The sequence below is a fragment of the Pipistrellus kuhlii genome, unplaced genomic scaffold, assembly GCF_014108245.1.
Source record: "Pipistrellus kuhlii isolate mPipKuh1 unplaced genomic scaffold, mPipKuh1.p scaffold_m20_p_11, whole genome shotgun sequence".
NCBI lineage: Eukaryota > Metazoa > Chordata > Mammalia > Chiroptera > Vespertilionidae > Pipistrellus > Pipistrellus kuhlii.
The window spans coordinates 30,980,268-31,003,100 of NW_023425416.1; the positions used below are offsets into that span (position 1 = coordinate 30,980,268).

The following is a 22,833-nucleotide window of genomic DNA, read 5'->3' on the forward strand; positions in this document are numbered from 1 at the left end:
CCACCCAGAACCTGCTAAATCAGAAACTATTATTCCCAGCCTGTTAATGAGAAAGCAAACTCAGAGAAGTTTAGCACATTATGTAGGACTAGAGGCCCAGTGCACAAAATTTGTGCACAGGTAATGTCCCTAGGCCTGGCTGGTGATCAAGGTCAATCTGCAGAGTAACTGGTGGGGCAATCGGGAGGCCCCTGCTTGGCATCCACCTTGGCTGGCCTGGCGCCACCCACTTGCCAGCCCCGCCCCCTGCCACTGCCACCTGTTAACCTGCCAACTTTCTGGCAGGTGCCTGTTAGGTAGCTCCTGCATTGAGTGTCTGCTCCCTGGTGGTCAGTATGCATTATAGTGATCAATCGTTCTGCCCATTGTTCTGCTGGTCAGTCGATTTGCATATTAGACTTTTGTTATATAGGATAATTAAACTTCTTAGTGCCCTCCAACGTGTGAGACCCAGGGCAGGGATCCTCTCAGCCAGGCCCAAGGCAGTAATGGATCTCCACTAAACAAGTTCCTAATACAAGGCTGGGTCTGGCTGGGCTAGCAAGACTGGGTTTTGTGACCTCTGCACCCCAGTGTCCTCCCTTGTCCCTGAGAGAGCAGGATTGCTTCTAAGCTCTAAAACCCTCTGCAGTCTTGAAAGAAGAGTTGAACTCAGACCCCTCATTCCACCTGGCAATGCTGGATACTTTCTAAACCCCCAGGGAAGACAGAGCCACAGCAGAGAAAGGAACTGCCTTTATTTCTTTTTCTTTTTCCTTTATTTCTTGATTTCCCACCGGAGATTCCAGTATGAAAGTGATGGCTTTACATGGGAGCAACATCACCCCAGGACATGGGGTAGAGGCTGAGAAAACCAGGCTGGCTGATGTGCCCACCACAAATGACACCTCCCTTGGGCCAACCTCGTCTACTATAGTATGATGGCCTGTTGGACCAGATGCTCCTGTCTGCTGAGTCACCAAGACTTAGCCACAGGAAACAGCTTTGTACAAAAGCCTAGGAGTATCCTCGCATCTGGTAACAAATGGACAGGTCCCATTTGAGGTCTGCCATGCAGAGATGTCTTTCCAAAACAAAGCTGGGGCCCACTCAGAAAGCCAGTGATGAAAGGCGGCAGCTCACAGACGTGCAGGCTGATGATCCCGCGGACACGTGTGGGGCTGGGGCGCACAGACATGAGGACCAGGCTACACACGACGGCACGGGGATCACAGGAGTCAGCAGGCAGGCAGCAGTCGGAGCTCAGGACAGAAACGGTCTTTGCCTAGAAGTGGTTGGGTCCCAGCTGGGAAACCCTGGGAGGGCCTCTCCTCAGCCCTGCCTGGGCGTGGACTCAGGTCACCCTCTGCTTGAGAATCTCCTGAGCCAGAAATGGGCACGAGGGGCATTTGTGAGATGGAAGTCAAATGGCAGAGAGCCATGAAGTCAAGATGGAGCCTGGAGTGGTGAGACCATGAGATCCGCCCTTGGGGAGACATGGAAAAGTGGAAGGCCACTGCTCGCTACTCTCTGCTCACAGGCACCCCAGCTGAGCCTCACCCTTTACCCAGACAGAGCATGGGCTTGGGGCTTTCTCAGTATACTTCTCATGGTTGGGTCTCTTGTTAAGGGAACCAGGTTCATAGGAGGCTGTTCAGGGATGTAGGTAGTTGAGGAGTCCCTCAGGGGGTCCAGAGCTGGAAGCTACTTCAAGAGAAGGGGCTCCCTTTCCTGCTGTGTGGTTCACAGGCCTGGAGAGACCTGGAGGCCGGCTTCCCTGGTGAGATGCCCGTGCTTCCAGAAGTCAGAGGGGCAGAGAGGCCTAAATCCCAGGTGCCCCCAGCGGGATGCGAACAGACAGCCTGCAGGTCTGTGTGTGTCTAACAGTGCTAAGCCAGTCCAGGGCCTGGTCGGCCACGCTCCGGAAGACAGCGGACACTGTCGGTCGGCTACCAGCCCAGTGGGAGCCTGAGCCTCCCAGGCTGGGCACGTGGGAGGTCTTTGAGTACTTTGGATTAAGACAGGATGCAGTGGTCCTGAGTTCTTCCCGTCGGACTGAATTAAAAGCACATCTTAGCAGCAAGAGTTTGACCTTGTTTTTGTTGAATGAAGGCAGTGGAAACTGGACCAGGACGGTGTTGAGGTCAGTTGAATGAGGGTGGAGTCGTTGCTGCAGGTACGTGCGATGCAGCCACCTCCTGGCGTCCTCAGGTGAAGTAGCGGCAGGGTGTGGAGTCGATGTAGCAGTATGGGGTGCACTGCAAGTCCCCATATGACCTGAGGAGGCAGATACAGGTCAGGGGGGACACCGGGCTGTGGGCAGGAGAGCTCCTGCCAGCCTGGCGGGAAAAGCCATGTTCTAAAGGGCCATTCTGGTGGTTTTAGTCAAACCTCATGCAACAGCAGCCGCTGCTGCCCAGGGTCCTATAGAGACTGTTCTCATTCTCATGCGAGGCCAGGGATGTGGGGGAGTAGTGGCCAGGCCTCTGGGCTTTCCCCCTCGAGCCCAGCTGAGGGATCTGCAGGAAAGGGGTTGGTAGAACTTGCCTTAACACAGCATCTCTGAGGGAATCTCCCCATCTCGAGGCCTGAAACATGTCTGGCTCTGTCCTTTAGACCATCCAGTCCGCTACACAGCCACGGGCCCTCTGTGGCTACTGAGCGCTGGTAATAAGGTTAGTGTGACCGAAGAACTGGATTTTAAATGTTATTTCACTTTAATTAATTTAAATTTAGATAGCCGCGTGTGGCCGGAGGCTACCACACTAGAGAGCTCAGTGTATGCCTGCATTAGCCCAAGTCCTAATCCTGAGACAGCGTGCTGTGCATTATGCCCACACTCACAAGCTTCTAGGGATTAGGAGAGAAACCCCAGCACGCCAGGCTCTATGCAGTCCTCTTCTCCACGAGTGACTGTCTACACTCAGCTGTTATGGAGCCATCCACCTGCTCAGCTCTTTTGCCAACTTTCTGGCAGATGCCTGTCAGGAGTCCTTACCTCAAGGGGGCGCAGCGCACACAGACATGCAGACGCAGTGGGGGCCTAGCCAAGGCTAGAGTCTTGGGGTGACTATAGGTCTATAGTCTGCCTCAACCCCTCATGGTCTGATATGTTGATGTAGGTTTTGGTGCGGGCATTGAAAAGATGCCCTTGAAGAGAAAGCAGAAAGGGGGCAATGGAGAGAGCAGCCTGGTGTCTGTTCCCCAGCTCTGCTGAGGGTCTGGACCATGCCTTTCAGAGGAACAGGGCTGGAAGAGACTGAGCTCCTGAGGGACATGAGAGGGTTGACAGGCCAGGTACCCCTCTTGTGCTAAGGAAGAGCCTCCCTGTATTCCTTAGAGCACATGTGTCAAACACAAGGCCCGCGGGCCAAATCCGTCCCGCCAGGCCTTGCAATGTGGCCCGCACCGCGCTGTCATCACTGCACTCCGCTGCGTTTCCATCACAATGACAGTTTATGACTGTTCAGTAAACCATTCGGCCCACGATTTAGGCTGGATTTTAGATTTTGGCCCCTTCTCTGATTGAGTTCGACACCCCTACCCTAGAGAGTTAGACAATTCTGGTTCTGTGAGGATTGAGGAACGCAGCACCATATCACACCTTGAAAAGACCTCAGGCTGCCACATTCTGGGCATGGAATCTGTGCCTCATGGGGCCAGGGCCTTCAGCTGGCCTGGGGAGGTCAACATAGAGGTCACAACACTAGAATACTTACCCTGAGCAACACAAACCCCATTGAAGAGGCTCAGAAATAATGAAAGGGGTCCTTGAAAGAAATACCAAGTTCCTGGGGTCTTCTTGAAGGAGCCACACGTGAGCAAAGTTAGATGCTGGCATGGTCTCACCTGCACCCACAGGCCTGTTCCACAGATGCTTGGAATGTCCTGATACATCCGCTCCCTCCCAGACCCACAGCCCCAGAGACTAATGTGGTCATGGCAGCCACTGGGGATGGAGCTGCCCACGTAGGGGTAACAGCTGAGTTTGGAGACTGCTAACACCGGAGCCCAGGCGGAGCTGGTGCCTGTGTCTGCTCCACCCTGGCCTTGGCTGCTCTTGGAGGACACCCGGTGGCTGTGGGTCTATTGCCTGTCTCCCCAGGATGAGCAGGAATCCTGTGCTGTGTTGTTACTATACCTCAGCGTCCCGAAAATACCAGGAACATAAGATGCACTCAAAGTTATTTGTGAAGGAAAGAGAAAGGAGGAGGGCGGGTGGAGGAGGGGAGAGAGAGGTGTCAGAACAGCACGTGAGGCCATCCCTACCCAGGGAGATAGGTCTCGCACGTCAGGTGGCCAAAGTCAGAGCCGTCACAGTCTTCCGTGCCCTTGTGCCGGTGACCATCTCCACAGTATGCCCGGTGACAGCCTGAGAGGACACAAGCAAGGGCAACCCTGAGAAGGGGCAGGGGCAGGGGCAGGAGCAGGGGCAGGACAGCCTGGGCTGGGCCCACTCACTTTTAAAAAGGGCTTTGCTACGAGGGCTCCATCTGGTGGAAGCATGGCCTAAGGATGCACCCAGAGGGTGTGTTGGCAGCCCTGAGAGCCTGCATTTGAACCCTGTTGTGACTCTACAGCCCATGCTTTCCGTCTTACCTCCTGCTTTTGTCCCTTGATTTTTTGTTTTTTTTTTTTAAGCAAAGCAAACCCTCCAGCACTAGGCTGCCTGCCCGGCTCGGTAACCCTGCGCAGCCCACTTTCCCTAAAACGGGCTTTGCTCTAGGGCTCTATCTGGTAAAAGTGAGCCCTGATTAAAATTCTTGGCTTCTCCCTTTTCCCTTTCACCCCTCATCACCCTTATCTTTCTTGTGGTTTCTTTTTTGTTTATTTCTCACCCTGATCTTTTGACAAAGAACATGGACTGGAATTTGGATTTTGCCAAGAAGTAGGTGTCAGGAAAAAACAAAACAAAAAAACAGGCCCTGGAGGCTTTTCTAGGGGCAAGGGCCTTGACTCCAAGCCTTCAATGGATAATGAAGGAGTTAACATTTGACCTCACAGGCGGATCATCCCCACAACCGCTCAGGTACACCCCCATCAGGCTCTAAAATGATCCCAAACCACCCAGGTGTCCAGGGCTTGCCCTGACCCCCACCCCATGGCAATTCAAGCTTCGGGCAGGGCCCCACTCACGGATGCAGTCGTCGTCCACGTCGTAGTTCCCATCGTCACACTCCTCCCCGGGCTGCAGGACCCCGTCCCCACAGGAGCCGCGGTGGTCTACGGAGTAGTCCACGGGATAGAAGGGGGTCAGCTGGCCAAAGAAACACACCAAGTTACCAAGGACAGGCGGGGCAGGTCATTGGCACTGGGGACAGAAGCTCTGGGTCCAGGGGGGCTCCGCTGAGGAGCGCCCCGCACTCCTGGGTGGGAAAGGCACTGCCTTTTTGCTCCTAAGGGCAGGAAGCCTGGGCCAGATCTACTCAGTGCCCTTGCAGCGCGGGAACGTGAGGCTCTCGGGAACCTTGGCTCAGAAGAAACGGTTCTCTTTGGGGAGCAGGGGGCATGAAGAGCTGCTCAGAGACAGAGCGAGGGAGGATGCTCGGCCCTTCCATGGAAACAGAACTCTGCACCAGCCTCGCTGTTGGCCTTCTCTGCCTTTGAAGGTGTGTGCCTTTCCTGGTGGGGTGTGTCCCGAGCGCCTGCCTTGGGTACCTGGATGGGGAGCCAGCCAAGGCTGTCCTTGAAGTACAGGGATCTCTGGTCTTTGCGGAAGGCGATGGCATGTTTGGTGTTCAGCCTCTCAAGCTCCTCCTGGTTGTTGACCACGAAAATCTGCCAGAGGACACACTGGTGAGGCTTCAAAAAAACACTTCTTGTGCGGGCAGGGGAGGAGCTGGAGGAGGACACGTCGTTGTCCTTGGACTGGTTATCAGGGGAAAGGGGGCTTGCATGTTCCTCTCTAGCATTCCTCCTGATGAGGGAAGGAATGTCTTGATTCCCATAACTTTTCAATCCAGTTCCTAAAGACTCCATTTGAGGTAAAAATATCCAAGTGTTTTTTAAAAAACATTTAAAATGTGCCCAAGACTTAAATAGGAAGGCGAGGTCATCTAAGCAAGTAATTCAATATCTACAAATGAGTCTTAACAACATTTGCAAAGGTGTTCATTACAGTGTTATGTACATTAGTGAAAAGCTTGGGCATAGCCCATAATCACTGACAATAGGACACTGGTTATATAAATCACAGCACAACTGCATGGTGGGTGGGTGATTAGGCATCAATTCAAATTATATTTATGATGAACTGATATCCAGCTTTTACTTAAAAATAAACCAAGGGAAGGTGGGCAGGAGTGGGCTGGCATAAAGAGAAAGCAAGATTGGCCATGAGTTGATAAATATTGACTTTGGGTAAAGGGCACATGGAGTTTTATTACATGATTTGTTTTGTTTTCATATTACTTTGAAATTTTCTATAATTTTTTGTTTAAAAAGACAAAGAAAATACATCAAAATGGACTCACAACAAAATAATTTTCTTTAGATATTTCCTTATGTTCCAATTTCTTATGGGTGTGTACCCAGTATAAATTTTACTAAACAAACACATACATACATAAAAAAGTTTTACTATTACAAAGCCCCGGGGACCAGATGAGAGGTCCTGATGGGTAACGCCCCAGATTTCTCCCAGAAGAACCTTACCGCAGGGACTCTTGGGGAGCTGGGCCCATACACGGATTCCCCATAAGAAGGGTTATTCACATTCATGGGGGTCCCACAAAGACATCTTCCTGGAGGCCCTGGGAATCCTCTTTCTCCTTTGGGTCCCATTATAAGTTGTCCTAGGGAGCGACAGACGGCGGTGTTACTAGAGCCAAGGACGAGAAAACTAAACAGCCCAGACTGATGTGAGCCACCTTCCCAACAGAAAGAAGGCTGAAGTCCGCAGTATTTCAGGGCAGAGATTCAAAGAGATGCTTTTGATCCAAGATGTGGAGGAGGTGATGTTCTCTGTGGATTCCTTAACCATGCTGGGTGTGATCACACCTTTTCCCACCCTTGTTCTCCCCTCCCTCTCTTTATACTTAGAGACTAGACAGATAGGCCTTCTACTTCTCAGACCCCCTTTGCACCTGGAGGTGGCCATGTGCCACAGTGTTGGTCAATGTTGGGAGAAGGGTGGGCATCAGGGAAAGCCTGTCCTGATAAGGGAGAATCATTGCTGAAGAGACTCAGCTTCCCCCTTCTTCCTGCCCTGAAGACAGATAATATGGCTGGTGCTGCAGCAGCCATACTGCTAACATGAAGTAACAAGGATGAGAAGAGAAGCCACCATAAGGGACAAGCCAGGGGTTCATGGGGATTGGAGCCCTGATAGTATTGACCCTTAGAGGATAAACCAAAGTGGGCCACTATCCACTTCTTGTCTCTCTTATTGTATGAAAACAACAACAACAAACAAACACAAAACAATCCTGTCTTCTTAAACCATTATCAACAGGGGACTCCTTGCAGATAAATTGCTCACTAATAACTTGTATTGTTTGTTTGTTTTTTAAATCATTTTATATTGTTTTTATATATAGAATCTTTATAAAGGAACTTCTGAGTATGCATTTTAAAAATTTCTTTTGGAAGAAAATGGGAGTTCAAAAGTGTTCAGCCCTATACTCTCCCTGGTACAGAGAAGAGTGTCCTGAAAAGATGTGATCAGGAAATGTATTCCCTGCAACGTCGGAAACCTGCTTGGGTAGCAGTTTTGATTCCCCCCTCCCCCCCCTTGATTTCTAAAGGCTCTGACGCTCAGGCCGCACCCCAGACCTTCAGGATTCCTGAGAACGGAACCCAGGCAACTGCACTTTTAAAAACTCTCAGGATGGCTCCAATGGGCACCAAGGTTGAGAAGCGCTGGTCTAGGGAACAGTTTTGCACATGCCATTCCTTGCACTTTTCCAGGGAAACCTTTTTTTTTTTTTTTTTTTTTTTAAATATATTTTATTGATTTTTTACAGAGAGGAAGAGAGAGGGGTAGAGAGTTAGAAACATCGATGGGAGAGTATCATCGATCAGCTGCCTCTTGCACACTCCCCCCACTGGGGATGTGCCCACAACCAAGGTACATGCCCTTGACCGGAATCGAACCCGGGACCTTTCAGTCTGCAGGCTGACACTCTATCCCCTGAGCCAAACTGGTTTCGGCTAGGGAAGCCTTTTTGAATCCTCATATTCTTTCATGTTAACCTTGGAGACAATCTCATGGTTCTCTATGCTTTTCTTCAAGGCATTTATCTCTGTGACTCTGCATATTGTGAGATTATCTGCTTTCTCCCCATAGGGTGTAAGTTCCATAAGGGCAGGGCTGATGCCCGTTTCCATTCACCAGGGATTGACACACAATAGGGGCATGGAACATGTCTGATGACTGAGTGAATGAATGAATGAATGAATGAAAGCAGACTAACTAGAAAGAAAAGGTCTTCAGAAAAACCTAGATGTCACAACTCCAAATACAGATTGGAGCAAGAGCCATCCAATCAACGGGAAGAGAGGAAAAGATGGAAACTGAAAAATAAAAAAAGACCCTTCCTCCTGGGGAAATAGGAGGGGTGGGGGAGAATCTGAATGCCAACCAGTCATTGGTTTCAGGTTATAAAACTGGGGAGCCAGTCTGCAGATCCCAGAAGGGCAAGAAATAAAATGGTCTTGGGGAAAGGTCTGGTCAGGACCCCAGGGAAGCAGTCACAGCTGGAGAAGGAGGCCTCAATGGGAAGACCCCACACCCTGAGCCTTCACCAGCAGGCTCAGCCTGTCCAGCCCAGATGCTGCCAGTATGAGGACAAGGGAGGCTTGTCAACATTTTATACCAAGTAATGGCTGTTCATTCTAACGAGAAATAGGAACATGATCTTGTGGGAGGAGCCCCAATCTTGTGGAGTGAAGCACAGAGAGCAGAGACTCCACCAGCCCAGGAATATTCTGGTAGTTAAGCACTTGGGCAAACTAAGATGGGAATGCTATGTAACCAGGGATGTGAGTGGCCCCAACAACTCCTAGAACCAAGGCCTCAAAAGATTTGTCCCATTACCCAGCTAATTCGTGCTGAAGCAGAGATTTGAATTCATGTTTGACAACACTGTGCCGTTCAAAAGACAAACATCCAGGAACACTGATGCTTGCAGGGAGATAGAAGGCAATTCCCAGGTACCACACTGATTCACTTATACCCTGTCTGGCAGAGGAAGGACTCAGCCAAATTTGTAATTTGGTTATTACAAATTACATCCTAAAGGCATTTTTGCCTTCATTCCCTCCTCTACCCTGCACTACCTCTTTTGCTCTGTAACTTGGGTAATAAAAAGCTCCAACCATCTCCATCTCCCTGCCGCGCCATCTCATCACACAGCGCTGGGCACCAGAACCAGAGGGAGCCTCCCCCTATCATGACAGGATATGGCAGGGAGCCTGCTTCCTGCCACCAGTGCAGTTTTCCTGCTGACTCCTCCAAGCTGTTAGGGGTCATCTGTTTCCCTGACTGTGTCCTGCCAGGGTGCACTGAAGGGCACAGCAACCCAAATTTCCCCACTTCAGCCTCTCATGAGAGTTGGTCCAGGGGGCCTGGCCTGGCCTCCATCCCTGCAGCCAGAAGACCTACTCTCCACCTTTGCCCAGGGAACTGCTCATCTCCACTGGCTGCTGCAGTGGCCCTTCTCAGCCAATCCAGGCCCGAGAAGGAAAGGATTTCAACCTAGATGAGGGCTGGCCTTTACACATGGATGCATACATTAAGGTCTGCATATGCTAAGGACCTTCTTTTATATCTGCACAATGACCCCCCCCTCACTCCCTCCCCTTCATGTTTCCTTGTGGCCCCTAAATACCCCAAGGTCCAAGAGTTTTTTCCAAATGCAAAACCCAGGCTTCAGGCTTATCTCTCAGACCTGGGCAGCTCATAGGGGAATGTTAGGCAGAAGAAAAATGAGTTGGAAGGACTTCCATCTGGATCATCTAGTCAATGCAGGGAAACAGATCATGGGACATGGACACAGGGCCTAGGCTGCATCACAAATCCTGCTCCCTTAACAAATAGAAGTAGGTGTGACAAGATAACTTGTTGGTGCTATTTGAAAACTTCAGCCTTCCGTTCTCAAGAGAAAAGCTCCTAAGAGGGTGGGAGTGTATGAAGTGTAAGGAGAGAGAGAGGGCTAGAGATGGGAAGAGGAGGGATCCCCACAGGCCTGGAGAGAACAGGTATCCCCTCCCCAGTATCCTGGAGAAGAGATAAGGTCTCAGAAGGAATGGCTGTGAGCACTCCGTGGGAAGTGAGCCACAGGGACCAGGATTCCCAGCCTTGGAGATGTTCTAATGCCTAAGCATGGCATGAGATGGCAGTCACAGGCACCCACAGACCACGTGGCCTCAGACAACAGGCATTTCAGAGGTAAACACGGCACATAAAAGCCTGGAGGGATCTCCCCCTGCTGTTTTCTGCCATGATTTCCCAGGACTTTTACCCAATTTTTTTGTGGCAGTTGGAGAAGTAGAGAGAACCCAATAAAGTCTAAAATGAAATTTTCCTGGCATTCTGGCAGATTGGAGTTTCAGAACCAGCTTTAATTTGGTTTAAAAGATCTAAAAAAAAAATATGACATTTCTTGATCATCCCATTATGTGATTGCAAACATATTTCTATAAGCACGCGGGGCGGTGGGGGGGGGGGAGTGCACTGTGGAATTTTGTTTTCATTTTCTTAAGGAAAAAAATGGAACAAAAATTGTTTTGATTCCTTGTATATAACTGAGGACAAAGAATGTTGCTCAATCAGTCAACAGTCTTTTTGGAAATAGAGATGCTGTGCTTATACAATGTGCTTTTGAGCTGATGAGAACAAACTAAATCAAGGGCTTAGTTTATCATATTAAACAAAGTAAAACAAGGTAGCAGGGTATCTATGACCTCACAAATGATTCTGATTTCTTTTTATCGTTTCTTTCTACATTCTATGCAAATCCATAAGGATTCTTTCCTAACACTGTGTATGATGAAAATTTTTACCATGTTATTTTTACTTCCAGGTTTAAGAGAATTGCTTAGAATCATCAAATGGTTTTCTAGTAAAAGATGTTATTGATGAAATATGTGCATTATTTTTCACTTATGTACAAGTGACATCATCAATGCAATTTTTTCTCTCCTCTATTTGTTCTCCAAAATGCTAAAAACAAAGCCAGAACAATGTTTATCTTCCTTGTGTAAAAATGAGCCTAACTGTGGAGAAATTATAAATATATTGAAGTTTCTCTAGCATTTCTAATTCAAAACACCAGGCAGGCCTCTGCTGGCATCTCCTTGGGCTCTCTCCAGGAGGTGGCCAGGAGTGCGACACTGTAGGTCAAATGAAACAGTGTAGCTCTTACCTGAGGACGGAGGACCTGGAGGTCCTGGGGGACCCTGACGGCCAGGTTGACCAGAAGGCCCAGGCTTGCCTGGTGGGCCCATAATTCCATCATCTCCCTTCTGCCCCTGAGAGAGAAAGGCAGAGCTTGTTATGAGAGCATGGCATTACCAACTTCCTTCCCATTTATTTCTAAAGCAGGGGCCACCCTACACTTTGGAGCAAGAGCCCAAGGCAGGATGCAATCTCAGACATCTTGACCACCAACCTCCAAAATATAATAACTCAGGGCAAGTGACATTTGAGATAATGATGGTGGCAAGTTTGCAGACATTACTTTTTGTTCTGTCCTAGAAACATGACACATAACAGCTGCGGGGGAGGGGAGGAGAAACACAACAATCCAACTCTCTCCCCTCACTGGGCAGATGAGGAAATAGAGGCTCAGAAAGGAGCAGGAATTACTGCAAGTCACCTGGCAGAAAGGCAGCAAAACTGGGCCTAGCACTCAGATGGGTCCCTGCCTACTCATTAGGTAACATTTCTATTTTATTACAGGAGCTGTTTCCACCCAATGGCTACCCACTGGCCTCAGGATAAAGAACCATAACATTTATCTTAGACCATAACTACGCAATTATTGTTGTGATCATTTCATCAACCCCAGGAGACATCAGCTCCCTATGGGTATGAAGCTGTTTTGTTCACCTCCTTTCCCCAGATCAAATAAGGGAGGAGGAAGAACTGAAGTCACAAAGGGGAAGTCAAAGATTTGGGTTTTCACCTTGGCCATGAGGCCCTGGGTAACTCACGCCATTGTTTTGTGCCTTAGTTTTCTTCATCTGTAAAATAGGGCCAGTAAATATATACCTGCATGGGTTTGTTGTGAGACTAAACGAAGATCTTAGAGGTGAAAGGAGTTTGTACAGAACCAAGGATTATGTAGATTACCAGTGCTCATTATCACAGCAATTGGCTTGGTTTCATCTTTCTCACACAGACAGGTCCTGATTTCTTAAAGAGAGACACACCTGCAGTGCTGCCCACCCTGGGAGGGCCAAGAGCAAAGATTTTCCCCTCAGAGCTGCCCTTAGGAATGACTCAGAAACCAAGGCCTGTGGGTTCCTCACAAGCCGTGTGCTCACTGTTCACACTTGCCCTGGGCTTAACCAGGACAGTGATTGATGCCTGACATTCTTGGCGGGGTCTCCTTTCCAAATTTGTGCCTCGGCAGGCTGGCCACCTGATGAAATGTAATCCTCCCCAAGTCTGGGCAGCAGTCATGCAGGGCACTTCTATCCAATCACAAAGGTGACACATAACCTGTCTCCTTGTCCACATGGCCCTGGGGGCTCTCTCGGGAATGTCCCAGGAGTTCTTAAAACTCTTACTGTGGGACTCAGGGGTCAGAATTTGTTTCTAATTCCATCCTGACGGAGGGAATCTAAAGCCTTAGCCCAAGCTGAAGCATGCCATGAGGTAACCAAGATGGGTCCCAGAATGGCAAAGGAAGTCACACCGTCCTAATATAGCTGCAGTTAAGGCTGCTTGTTCTAGCAGCCAGTCAGCTGGCTCTGAGCGCAGGAAGTGCCACAGCTGAAGGAGCTGGAAATGCTCCTTGACTCTGACACCAGCAGTAATGGAATATTCTGCTCATCGGTTGTCCTCTCAGAACCAGCCATGTCTCTATGAGCAGGACTCAGGAGCCACGCTTTCCAGGAAAAGCATTCATTCCTTTATTTTCACAAAGTTTGGTGATACTTCTCCAGGGAGGAAGTCTGTCTCCTTAATTGCAGATTTGCATAATGGGATTAGGGCTGCTTCTCTGGGCCTGCCTGACTGAAGGCAAGTCCTGGAGCATGGATAGGTGATGAGAGATGTGATGTAGAGAAAGCTGGTCTCAACTCTCCAAACGCTAACTCTGGCACGGAAGTGGGCTTGGCTTAGGGGTCTGGGCAGGTCATTCCACTTCTCCAGCACTCAGTTTCCTGTGATTACACTAAGGCGATTGAATTGGGTGATCACTACAATCCCCTGGTTCTGAAATTCTAATTTCCTAAAGTCTCTTTTGGATTTCTGATTCTAGAGTTTGGATTGATGTACAATAACCTCCAGAAATTCAGCACCACTGGCCCCATGGATGCTTGGTAGATAAGACCCTCTGCTAATAAATTTAATTTCGGTAAACAGGAAGTACCATGGCAGGCCTCCAAAGCTAACAACTCAAGTGTCTGCTGACTAGGCAGGCACGGAGGGTTTGGAGAAAACTCCTCATGGAAAGGAAGAGCTTATTCCCCTAACTTCTCTGAGCTTCTAGACATGGCTCTGGGCGAGTTGTAAGATTACTACAACTAATCATTTTCAACTTCTTAGCTTCAGCCCTCACCAGGAAAAGATAAACTCTGCCCAGGTAAAGAACCAGATGACAGAAGGCACAAATCTGCTTGAACCCCAGTGTAGAATATTATGAATGGAAGTCAGCAGTAAGGGAGAAAGTGATCTTTAAAACAAGAAAGAAAGGGAGAAAGATGTCTCCTTTTTTCTTTTTCTGAGCCTAGTTTTCGGGAAATTGGAATCTGTGAGAGCATTGTGAAGGCATGGCCATGCTACCCATTGTAAAACTTTGAAAACTGAACTAAAATATTGTGACTTCCAAAGTTTTTGTGAAATCTGAATTATTTGGGTTGGAGGCTGTATTGTTGCTAAGTTCACTTGGAAAAAAATCAGAATTGGCTTCATATGTTATCATGTTCTGAGCCCTGGCTACATATTAGAATCATGTGGGGAGTTTTAAACAAACACCAACCCATGCTGAAGCCTCACGCCAGACCACTTATTTCAGAGTCTTTGGGAGGTAAGGCCTAGACACTGGGGACAATGAGAGGCACACTTGGAACTACAACTATGGCCCAAAGATGTTCACTTCTCAACATCATATATAATTTGGTTAGGCCTCTCTTGTCCAAGCAGTCACTCACTTACTAAAATCTAGTGTAGGCATTTAAAAAAGATGTTAAAAATGCTTAATGAATAGCAATGAGTAAAAATGCATATATTACGATCTTAAGTTAAAATTTAGGATACAATAACTATATATTGGATAGAAAAGAAACAAATGACTGGAAAGTTCACAAAAGAATACATACTGGAAAGAAAATATACTAAAAATATACTAAAAATATATATGGTTATACCTGGATGTTAGATCATTTTTTAAAATATGTTTGTATTGACTTTTCCAGAGAAAGGAAGGGAGAGGGAGAAAGAAAAGAGAAATAGAAACATTGATGTCATGTGAGAACAGAACACCGATCAGCTGCCTCTGGTATGCCCCCTACTGGGGGCCAAGCCTACAACCCAGGCATGTGCCCTGATTGGGAATTGAACTAGCGACCTCTTGTTTCATGGGTAGAATTTTCCAAGTTTCCTATGATAATCATATATTACATTTAAATGGGAAAGGAGGCAAAAACCAAACAAACTACCGCCTAAAAAGTGAAGGGGCACATCTTTCAAGAATGTCTGTCTGTTAGAGCTAAGATGAGAGGTTTCTCTAAGGCACTTAGGACAGACAGCTCCACAGCCAGCCAAGCCAACTGTACCTTCCTCTTGCTTTGTTCTCTCATTTCACATGGTCTAACACAAGAGCCTGCTGACCAGAGGGAGTTAGAATGAGAAATTTTCCCAAAACCTTAACAGTGCCAATAAAGAAGATCACTTACAAACTGGGATCCTGAGTTAGGAGGGGGGAGATGGGGGAGAGGGGCGGGAAGAGAACCACCTTACTGTTGAAACCTAAAAGCCCCAGATCCTTACCTGCTTGCCTCGTTTTCCTGGTCTTCCTGTGGGTCCCCGGTTTCCTGCTATCCCAGGCTCACCCTTTGGACCCATTTCACCCTGGAAAGAAAAAGAGATGAAGGAGAGGGATTAGGGAATCTGGAGCAGGCCCTTCCTTGCAGGTCTACCCAATCCCTGGCCACAATGGCCGTCTACTAGATCATCCCAGATGTTTTCCAAGTGGGCTGCTCTAGGAGACTGGAAGAATGATGAGGTCATGTGAAAGGTAGGTAGGTTTTTCATGGACCAGGAAGGAAAAGAGGTTATCTTGGGCGGGTAATTTATTATCTGAGAGAGACAGCTGCCAGGTAGCACACACTTTAGTGTCCCAAATCACCATCCAGAATGGCCAACAATAAAGGCGTTGGTGGTATAGTGGTGAGCATAGCTGCCTTCCAGAATGGCCAACAATAGAGGTGCTGTATTTCAATCACAAGTGTGCCCGTGACGCTATAAGCTATTGGGGGAAAACACTTTCTCTTTTAATTGAATTTTATAAACAGCATAACTTTTTTTTTTTTTTTTAAGTTATTGATTTCAGAAAGGAAGGGAAAGGGAGAGAGAGATAGAAACAACAATGTTGAGAGAGAATCATCGAACAGCCAGCTTCTGCATGTTCCCCACTGGGGATTAAGGCCACAACCCAGTCTTATACCCTTGACTGAAATCGAACCCACCTTCAGTCCACTGAGCCCAACCAGCCAGGGCAACATAACTTTTAAAAAAAGACTATCAGAAAGAAGTGTGGCCCTTCTCTTCATCAACTGGAAGCAGCCAGTACTCACTTAATCTAATTTATCTCCTCTGACCTAATTATGGTTATCATATCTGCTCTGTCTTAAAGCAGCCTGTCCTGAAAGGGGAATAGAATTCCTGATGGCAAGTCTATTAAGTGGAGCAGAGACCAGAGAAACTGTCATCTTTAATTTTACAGTAATGGATTATTCTTTGACGCTCACTTTTGCACTGAATGAAACATAACCTAAATATTTTCAACTAAAATCATTTTTTCTCGATCTAGCCGGTTTGACTCAGTGGATAGAGCATTGGCCTGTGGACCGGACACATGCCCTGGTTGCAGATCCCCAGTGTGGGGTGTGCAGGAAGCAGCTTTTCAATGATTCTCTCTCATCATTGATATTTTTATCTCTTTCTCCCTCTCCCTTCCTCTCTGAAATTAATAAAAATATTTTTAAATCATTTTTTTCTCTTTTAATGTCTCTTTTAATTTGCTCATTTACTTACTCTGATTTTAATACCCCACCTAAAATTTTTTGACAGCCTAAGGCAATGATAAATGATAATAAATTAATATTAGATGACTGCAATTATTTAAATACTAGAGGCCCAATACATGAAAATCCGTGCACTCGGGGGTGTCCCTCAGCTCAGCCTGCACCCTTTGCAGTTTGGAAACCCTTGGGGAATGTCCGACTGACAGCTTAAGGTGCAGTTGGACATCCTTAGTGATGCTGCAAAAGTGGGAGAGGCTTCCACACCACCACTGCATTCACCAGCCTTCAGCCCGGCTTATGGTCAAGTGGTGCTCTCCCTGTGGGAGTGCACTGACTACCAGGGGGCAGCTCTGGTTCCACCCATTGCCCCACTGCTGCTGGTCACAGGCCCTCCCCCCCGCCCCCATCGCTGTCCCCTTCCATCTGCCTGCTGGCACCTGCCTTGCCTGGCCTAACACTGCCCATTGACCTGTCATTCTGCTGTTTGGTCAATTTGCATATTAGGCTTTTATTATATAGGATGCTCTATTGACTAGAGAAAATCAGATAAAAATTTATTTAAGTTTGGAAAATAAAACTTCAAGGCGAACTTGAGAAAAAGTTTAGAATTTTAATAAAGCATCTCATTGGTACGTTTGAAAAACACTGTACTCTGAGGACAAGGTTAAAATAACAATTTCCCACGTCGGTGCCTCACAGCATGAGGACCCACCGCTTCGGGGTTAGATTAGGGGTGATCTCCGTGGCCACCTCTGCACTCTCTCTTCATTCTCTGATACCTCCCCGCACCACTCTCCCCATTCTTCTTCCCTAGACCTCAACCCTAAGGAAAAGTTTTGTTTAAACTCTGTCAATTGTCACCTTCATAGTTTTTGTCATATATTCACACAGTGTTATTCTTATTTACTCAATATTTTCTATTTAAGTCAACTGAATTAACTCTTTTCTTTATTAAGCCTTGTCCCAGGCAAGATATTCATGAAATCCCACTAAATATTTAACTATTTAAATAAAAAGTTTAACAAATAAAAATTTCTTGCTATCACCAACTAAAATAACTCTGCCTACCTGTAGCAGTACATGAGCCTCCCTGAAGAAGTGCTGAGCTGGGTGTAGTTGGCAGCTGCATTAACCAGAGAAGCCTGCACCTCCCACTGGGACCTTTGACCACTACAATTCAGACCTGAGCCCCTTGTCACAAAGCTCTCTGCCTTTGGACATCACCACAGCATTCTAAGGGGCAGCAAGTACAGAGTAGGGCTTCTATCCATCAGGGGGGTGTCCTTGCCCTCTCACTGACCTGAAGGAGGTCTCAGACCTCTCACCTATATGTTCAGCAACACGCTCCTCTTTCAAACCAGAATATTCCATAGCGAGATCTATTTTTTTCTGCCTCATGAACAGAGACAGGCCTCTTTTTGTTGTACTTGGATGGTCTATTTTTTCACTTCTATTTTTTACTACTTGTAGGTACTTACTTTCTGCCCCAACATTCCAGGAAATCCTGGGAAACCCTGTGAAGAGAACAACAAATATTAGTAATTGCCTCTGAATAACTCTTGAGAGGGCTGTGGAAGAGCTTAGTCAGCCATTTTCAAGATAGAGCCTTGTCAGCCAGCCAATCAACTAATCAGACACATACACAGACAGCCAGTCAGCCAGTCATCTAGTCAGACAGATAGACAGATAGCTAGTCAGCCATTTAGACAGATAGCCAACCTGTCAGTCAGTCAATCAGATAGTCAGACGGATAGTCAATCATCTAGTTAGACAGATAGTCAGTCAGTCAGTCACCTAGTCAGACAGATAGTTAGCCAGTCAGCTAGTCAGACAAAGAGACAGAGAGCCAGTCAGTCAGTCAGTCAGCCAGTTGGACAGACAACCAGTTAGACAGACAGCCAGTTAGATAGATAACCAGTTAGACTAGGGGTGTCGAACTCAATCAGAGAAGGGGCCAAAATCTAAAATCCAGCCTAAATCGCGGGCCGAATGGTTTACTGAACAGTCATAAACTGTCATTGTGATGGAAACGCAGCGGAGTGCAGTGATGACAGCGCGGTGCGGGCCACATTGCAAGGCCTGGCGGGACGGATTTGGCCCGCGGGCCTTGTGTTTGACACATGTGAGTTAGACAGACAGTTAGGTAAAGAGCCAGTTAGACAGAGAGCCAGTTAGACAGATAGCCAGTTAGACAGATAGCCAGCCTGTCAGCCAGCCAGCCAATCAGTAAGTCACAGCCAGTCAGTCACAGCCAACCAGCCAGCCATAGCTAGTTAGACAGATAATCAGCCAGTCAACTAGTCATACAGAGAGATAGATAGCCAGTCAGTCAGTCAGCCAGTTAGACAGACAGCCAGTTAGACAGATAGCCAGTTAGACAAATAGCCAGCCTGTCAGCCAGCCAGCCAGTCAGTCAGTCAGTCACAGCCAACCAGTCAGATAGTCAGTCAGTCGGCTAGCCAGATAGATAGACAAACAGTCAAGCAGTTAGCCAGTCAGACAGACAGCCAGCTAATCAGTCTGCCCACAAGATGGGGGTAGGCAAGGTCACCACTTCCATTGTATTTGATCATTTCTATGCAACAGCCATTACCTTTTCTCCTTTGGGACCCAAGTCACCCCTTTCACCTCTGGATCCCTAAGAGAAAACCACAGGAGAGAATACATGAGTTAATACTATGGGAGAAAAATTGGAGCATTTTAAACTAATAACTCCCTATCCTATGCCAATACCCTCATTTCATAGGCAAAGAAACAAGCTCAGAGATTACATGACCTTCCCAGGGAAGAAATGCTTTGTGATTTACCTTCTATTTGGACCACAAATACCTCCTGCATTAATAAAGGACAAGGCACAGAAGATTCTGGGTCTCAGAACCTCTCCTTTTCCATAGAAAATCTGTCCCCAGGTTCTGGCTGGATTTTCTGATTTTGGTTTTTGACAGATAAGAAGGTTGTGTGGTGATAGCTTGGTCTAAAGACACACATCTGCCATCTTGCTCCAGCACATCATGCAAGCTGAGTTCATTCTCCATCTGGTACAGCTTCACTGCTTATCTGCTCCAAATGAGGGCCTCGGCTTTCACTGGGAGCTCCTCCCTAAGCTGCCTGCCCTGCCTCAGGGGCCCCTCACTTCTCTCAGCCCACTGATGAAAGATGAGGAATATTGAGGCAAGGTCACTGACTGAAGAAAGACCTGGGCCCATCCTCACTGGTCCCAGAGCCACCAGCCCAAACCAGGCTCTGGAAAGCTGGAAGAGAGAAGCACTAACCTTTTCCCCTCTGGATCCAGGGTAGCCCTAAAAAAAAAAGCAGAAGATATATTTATCATCCTTGTCGGGTTTGGTGTGAGAGTGGACAGAATCCCTGAATGTGGTGGTGAGAGGTGCAATGCAAGTTTTAGTGGGGACTGCAGCATTCAATACAAAGAAGACCCTTGGGATTGTGTTTACATCAGGTCTAAAAAGAATGCTGCTTTTCTTATCACCACCCCCAAAGGCCTGAACAAAGATTTCCATCTGTTTTGTTGTCCTGAGGCTTGACCCTTGCTGCCCAGGAGAACAGCAGAAATGGCATCCTTATGCCCCTGCATCCCAGCCCTGGTGTCCCTCAAAGGCTGGTAAAGACAAGCACACTGGCATTGGTCTAACATCTGTGACAGCACCTTGCCCAGGATGGCAGCCACACCCAGTTCCCATCTGTATAGATAACAGCTGCTCCAGAGCCTTAGTGAGAAGATCTGAGAACATCCATCTGGACCAGCACACTGACCTTGGAGCCCATTGGTCCTCTTGATCCTGGTAAACCCATAAGACCCAGATCACCTTTTTCACCCTGTGGGAATCAAAAGGAGGGGGGAAAAAGACCTCTAGTAACATTTCCTAGAAAAACAAAACTAAGAAGTCATGAGCAAGATCAGAAAGGAACTGGGACATTGGGGCTAGCTTGTGAATCGGAGGACCCCAAATACTCCCTTGTTTACTCCCAGGGGCCCAATTCTCCACACTTCATTCTGGTATCCTATATAATAAAAGCCTAATATGCAAATTGACCATCACTCCAACATACAAGATGGCCACCCCCATATGGCCAAAGATGGCTGCCTCCCATGTGGACACAAGATGGCCAGCACAAGATGGCCAGCAAGGGAGGGCAGTTGGGAAGTACCAGGCCTGCAAGGGAGGGCAGTTACAGGCGACCAGGCTGGCAGGGGAAGGCAGCTGTGAGGGGCCAGACCTGCAAGGGAGGACAGTTGGGGGTGATCAGGCCTGTAGAGAGGGCAGTTAGGGGTAACCAGTCCCACAGAGAAGGGAAGTTGGGGGCGGCCAGACCTGTAGGGGAGGGCAGTTGGGGGTGACCAGGCCTGCAGGGGAGGGCATTTGTGGGGAACCAGGCCTACAGAGGAAGGCAGTTGGAGGTGACCAGGCCAGCAGGAGAGGGCAGTTGGGGGTGACCAGGACAGCAGGGAAGGGCAGTTAGGGGCAATCGGGCCAATGGGGCCTAAAAGGGCAGTCTATCATCCCTCAATGTGTCCCAGATTGGAGAGGGTGCAGGCTGGGCTGAGGGATACCAACCCCCATGCATAAATTTTGTGCACCAGGCCTCTAGTTTAAGATGAAATATGAAATGAAATTCCCCAGGCAGAGCAGATCTCTAAAACTAAATTCAAATTATCACTAAGATGCTTTAATGGAATAATATTTGATCTTTTCTTAGAGAAGGCTGTAGGAGAGTGGGGGAGGGGGAGATCATGGGGCATGGGGCCCCAGAGGACAAGGTGTCAGCACCAAAAAACTTCACCTGCTTTGCTCTTTGCATAGGGTGGATCTTTCAGACATCTCCATATACTCTCACCCTAGTGTTGCAACCAAGAAGAGTGAACATCATCCTCTGGGTGTGTACGATGAAGACAGGGAGCTAAGACTCATGGGTGAGTTCTGTTGCCCCTCAGAATCATTTGCAGTTGGAACTTTCAGCACCCTCTGTGCTAAAAAACTATACCAGTGCTATCCAGTAGAAATATAAGGTAAGCCACATATTTCATTTAAAAATTTTTTAGAAGTCACATTAAAACTATAACTAAACAGGTAAAATTAACTTTAACAATATATTTTATTTATTGCAATTAATTTAATCTAATTATTATTTCAACCTGTAGTCAATATAAAAATTATTAATGAGCTATTTTACATTCTGTTTCTCAAGATAAATATTTGAAATCTGTTGTGCATTGTACATTCAAACCACATCCCAATTAGGTACTAAATTTTCATCCAAAATGGATGATCTCTATACAGAGTTCATAAAATTTATAGTTGAAGAAGCAGATACACATACTTCACATACTTAAATGTTTTCAAATAACTGAGCTAGGCAAAAGTTTTAAAATTTAAACTTAATTAAAGTTTAAAAAAAAAGTTAGTTCCTCAGTGCATGAGCCACATTTCAAGGGCTCAATAGCCACATATATCTAATGCTGCCATATTGGATGGCTCAGCATTATACAGTTGATTTTTTTTTATTGTCTAAAGTTCTACATATGTCTCCTTTTTATACAGTTGATTTAAGACACATCCTTGGGACTTCACTTACAAGTATTGGGAACAGTTTTCTATCCACTTATAAATTCTACCTGTAAGTCAATCAGAATATATAATGACATTCACCTGCCTAAGTCATGGCCTCTACATTCCATGATCTATGACCAAAGTGAGTGGAATGTAAGCAAAGGCTTGGGAGTGGGCATGTTAGTTTTCCATAGCCTGTCTGAGGAAGGGAATTCATCAGCATTTGGTGATCCCTCTCTGAATGTAGGGTTTTAGTTGTTCCAGTCAGCTAACTCCAACCCCTTCAACCCTCCACCTCCAGCCAGATAAGCATGACAGGCCAATAGCTTTCCAGACACAAGCCCCTCTTAGGTCATCTCAGGGAAACCAAAGAATCACATGCTAACCCTTTAGGACAAAGGAGAATCAGGGCCCCTGTGAAAGAAGTCAGCAGCCCTCATTTCTCCCCCTACAGGAGCAGAGCTTTAGAATGAGGTCTTGCAGTCCAAGTGAAGGAGGAAATATTTGGGGGCCTATGGACAGTCCTTATGCTCTTTTCTACCACCCCCTCTTGAGGACGTGAGTGTCACTCACTGTGTGCCAGGGGCCAGGGAGCCGCCGTCTTCTCCCTCATATTCCGATACCACATGAGCCCCGAGATTGCACCACACTTACCCTGGGTCCTTCAGGTCCAGGCCAGCCGATGGGCCCAGGCATACCAGGAACACCCGGGGGGCCAGGTCTACCCTTTAAAGTCAAAGAACAAAAGTCGGGAAAATTGGATTTGTTTCTCTCCTTCCAGGAAACAGGATTTGTCTCTGGGGCCCGGAGTAGTATGAGGCCTCTAGAGCAGAGCCTCAGGACCCTCATCTCCAAAAATTATAGCCAAAAA

The 22,833-nt window shown here is 47.3% G+C and overlaps 1 protein-coding gene across 2 annotated transcripts in view; it reads right to left on the reverse strand.

The window, feature by feature from the left end:
* Window positions 1-735: 735 nt before the first annotated feature.
* The window catches only part of COLQ (collagen like tail subunit of asymmetric acetylcholinesterase), a 50,065-nt gene continuing 27,967 nt past the window's right edge, over window positions 736-22,833 (reverse strand). For both annotated transcript variants that reach the window (XM_036431535.2, XM_036431536.2), the window contains exons 6-17: window positions 22,617-22,688; window positions 20,167-20,229; window positions 19,668-19,694; window positions 18,989-19,033; window positions 17,874-17,909; window positions 15,140-15,220; window positions 11,346-11,451; window positions 6,634-6,773; window positions 5,638-5,757; window positions 5,116-5,236; window positions 4,249-4,351; window positions 736-2,256 (exon numbers count right to left, since the gene is read on the reverse strand). In XM_036431535.2, coding sequence (XP_036287428.1) covers window positions 2,187-2,256; window positions 4,249-4,351; window positions 5,116-5,236; window positions 5,638-5,757; window positions 6,634-6,773; window positions 11,346-11,451; window positions 15,140-15,220; window positions 17,874-17,909; window positions 18,989-19,033; window positions 19,668-19,694; window positions 20,167-20,229; window positions 22,617-22,688 — 984 coding nt within the window. In that variant the 3' untranslated portion in view covers window positions 736-2,186. The remainder of the gene's footprint in view (window positions 2,257-4,248; window positions 4,352-5,115; window positions 5,237-5,637; window positions 5,758-6,633; window positions 6,774-11,345; window positions 11,452-15,139; window positions 15,221-17,873; window positions 17,910-18,988; window positions 19,034-19,667; window positions 19,695-20,166; window positions 20,230-22,616; window positions 22,689-22,833) is intronic.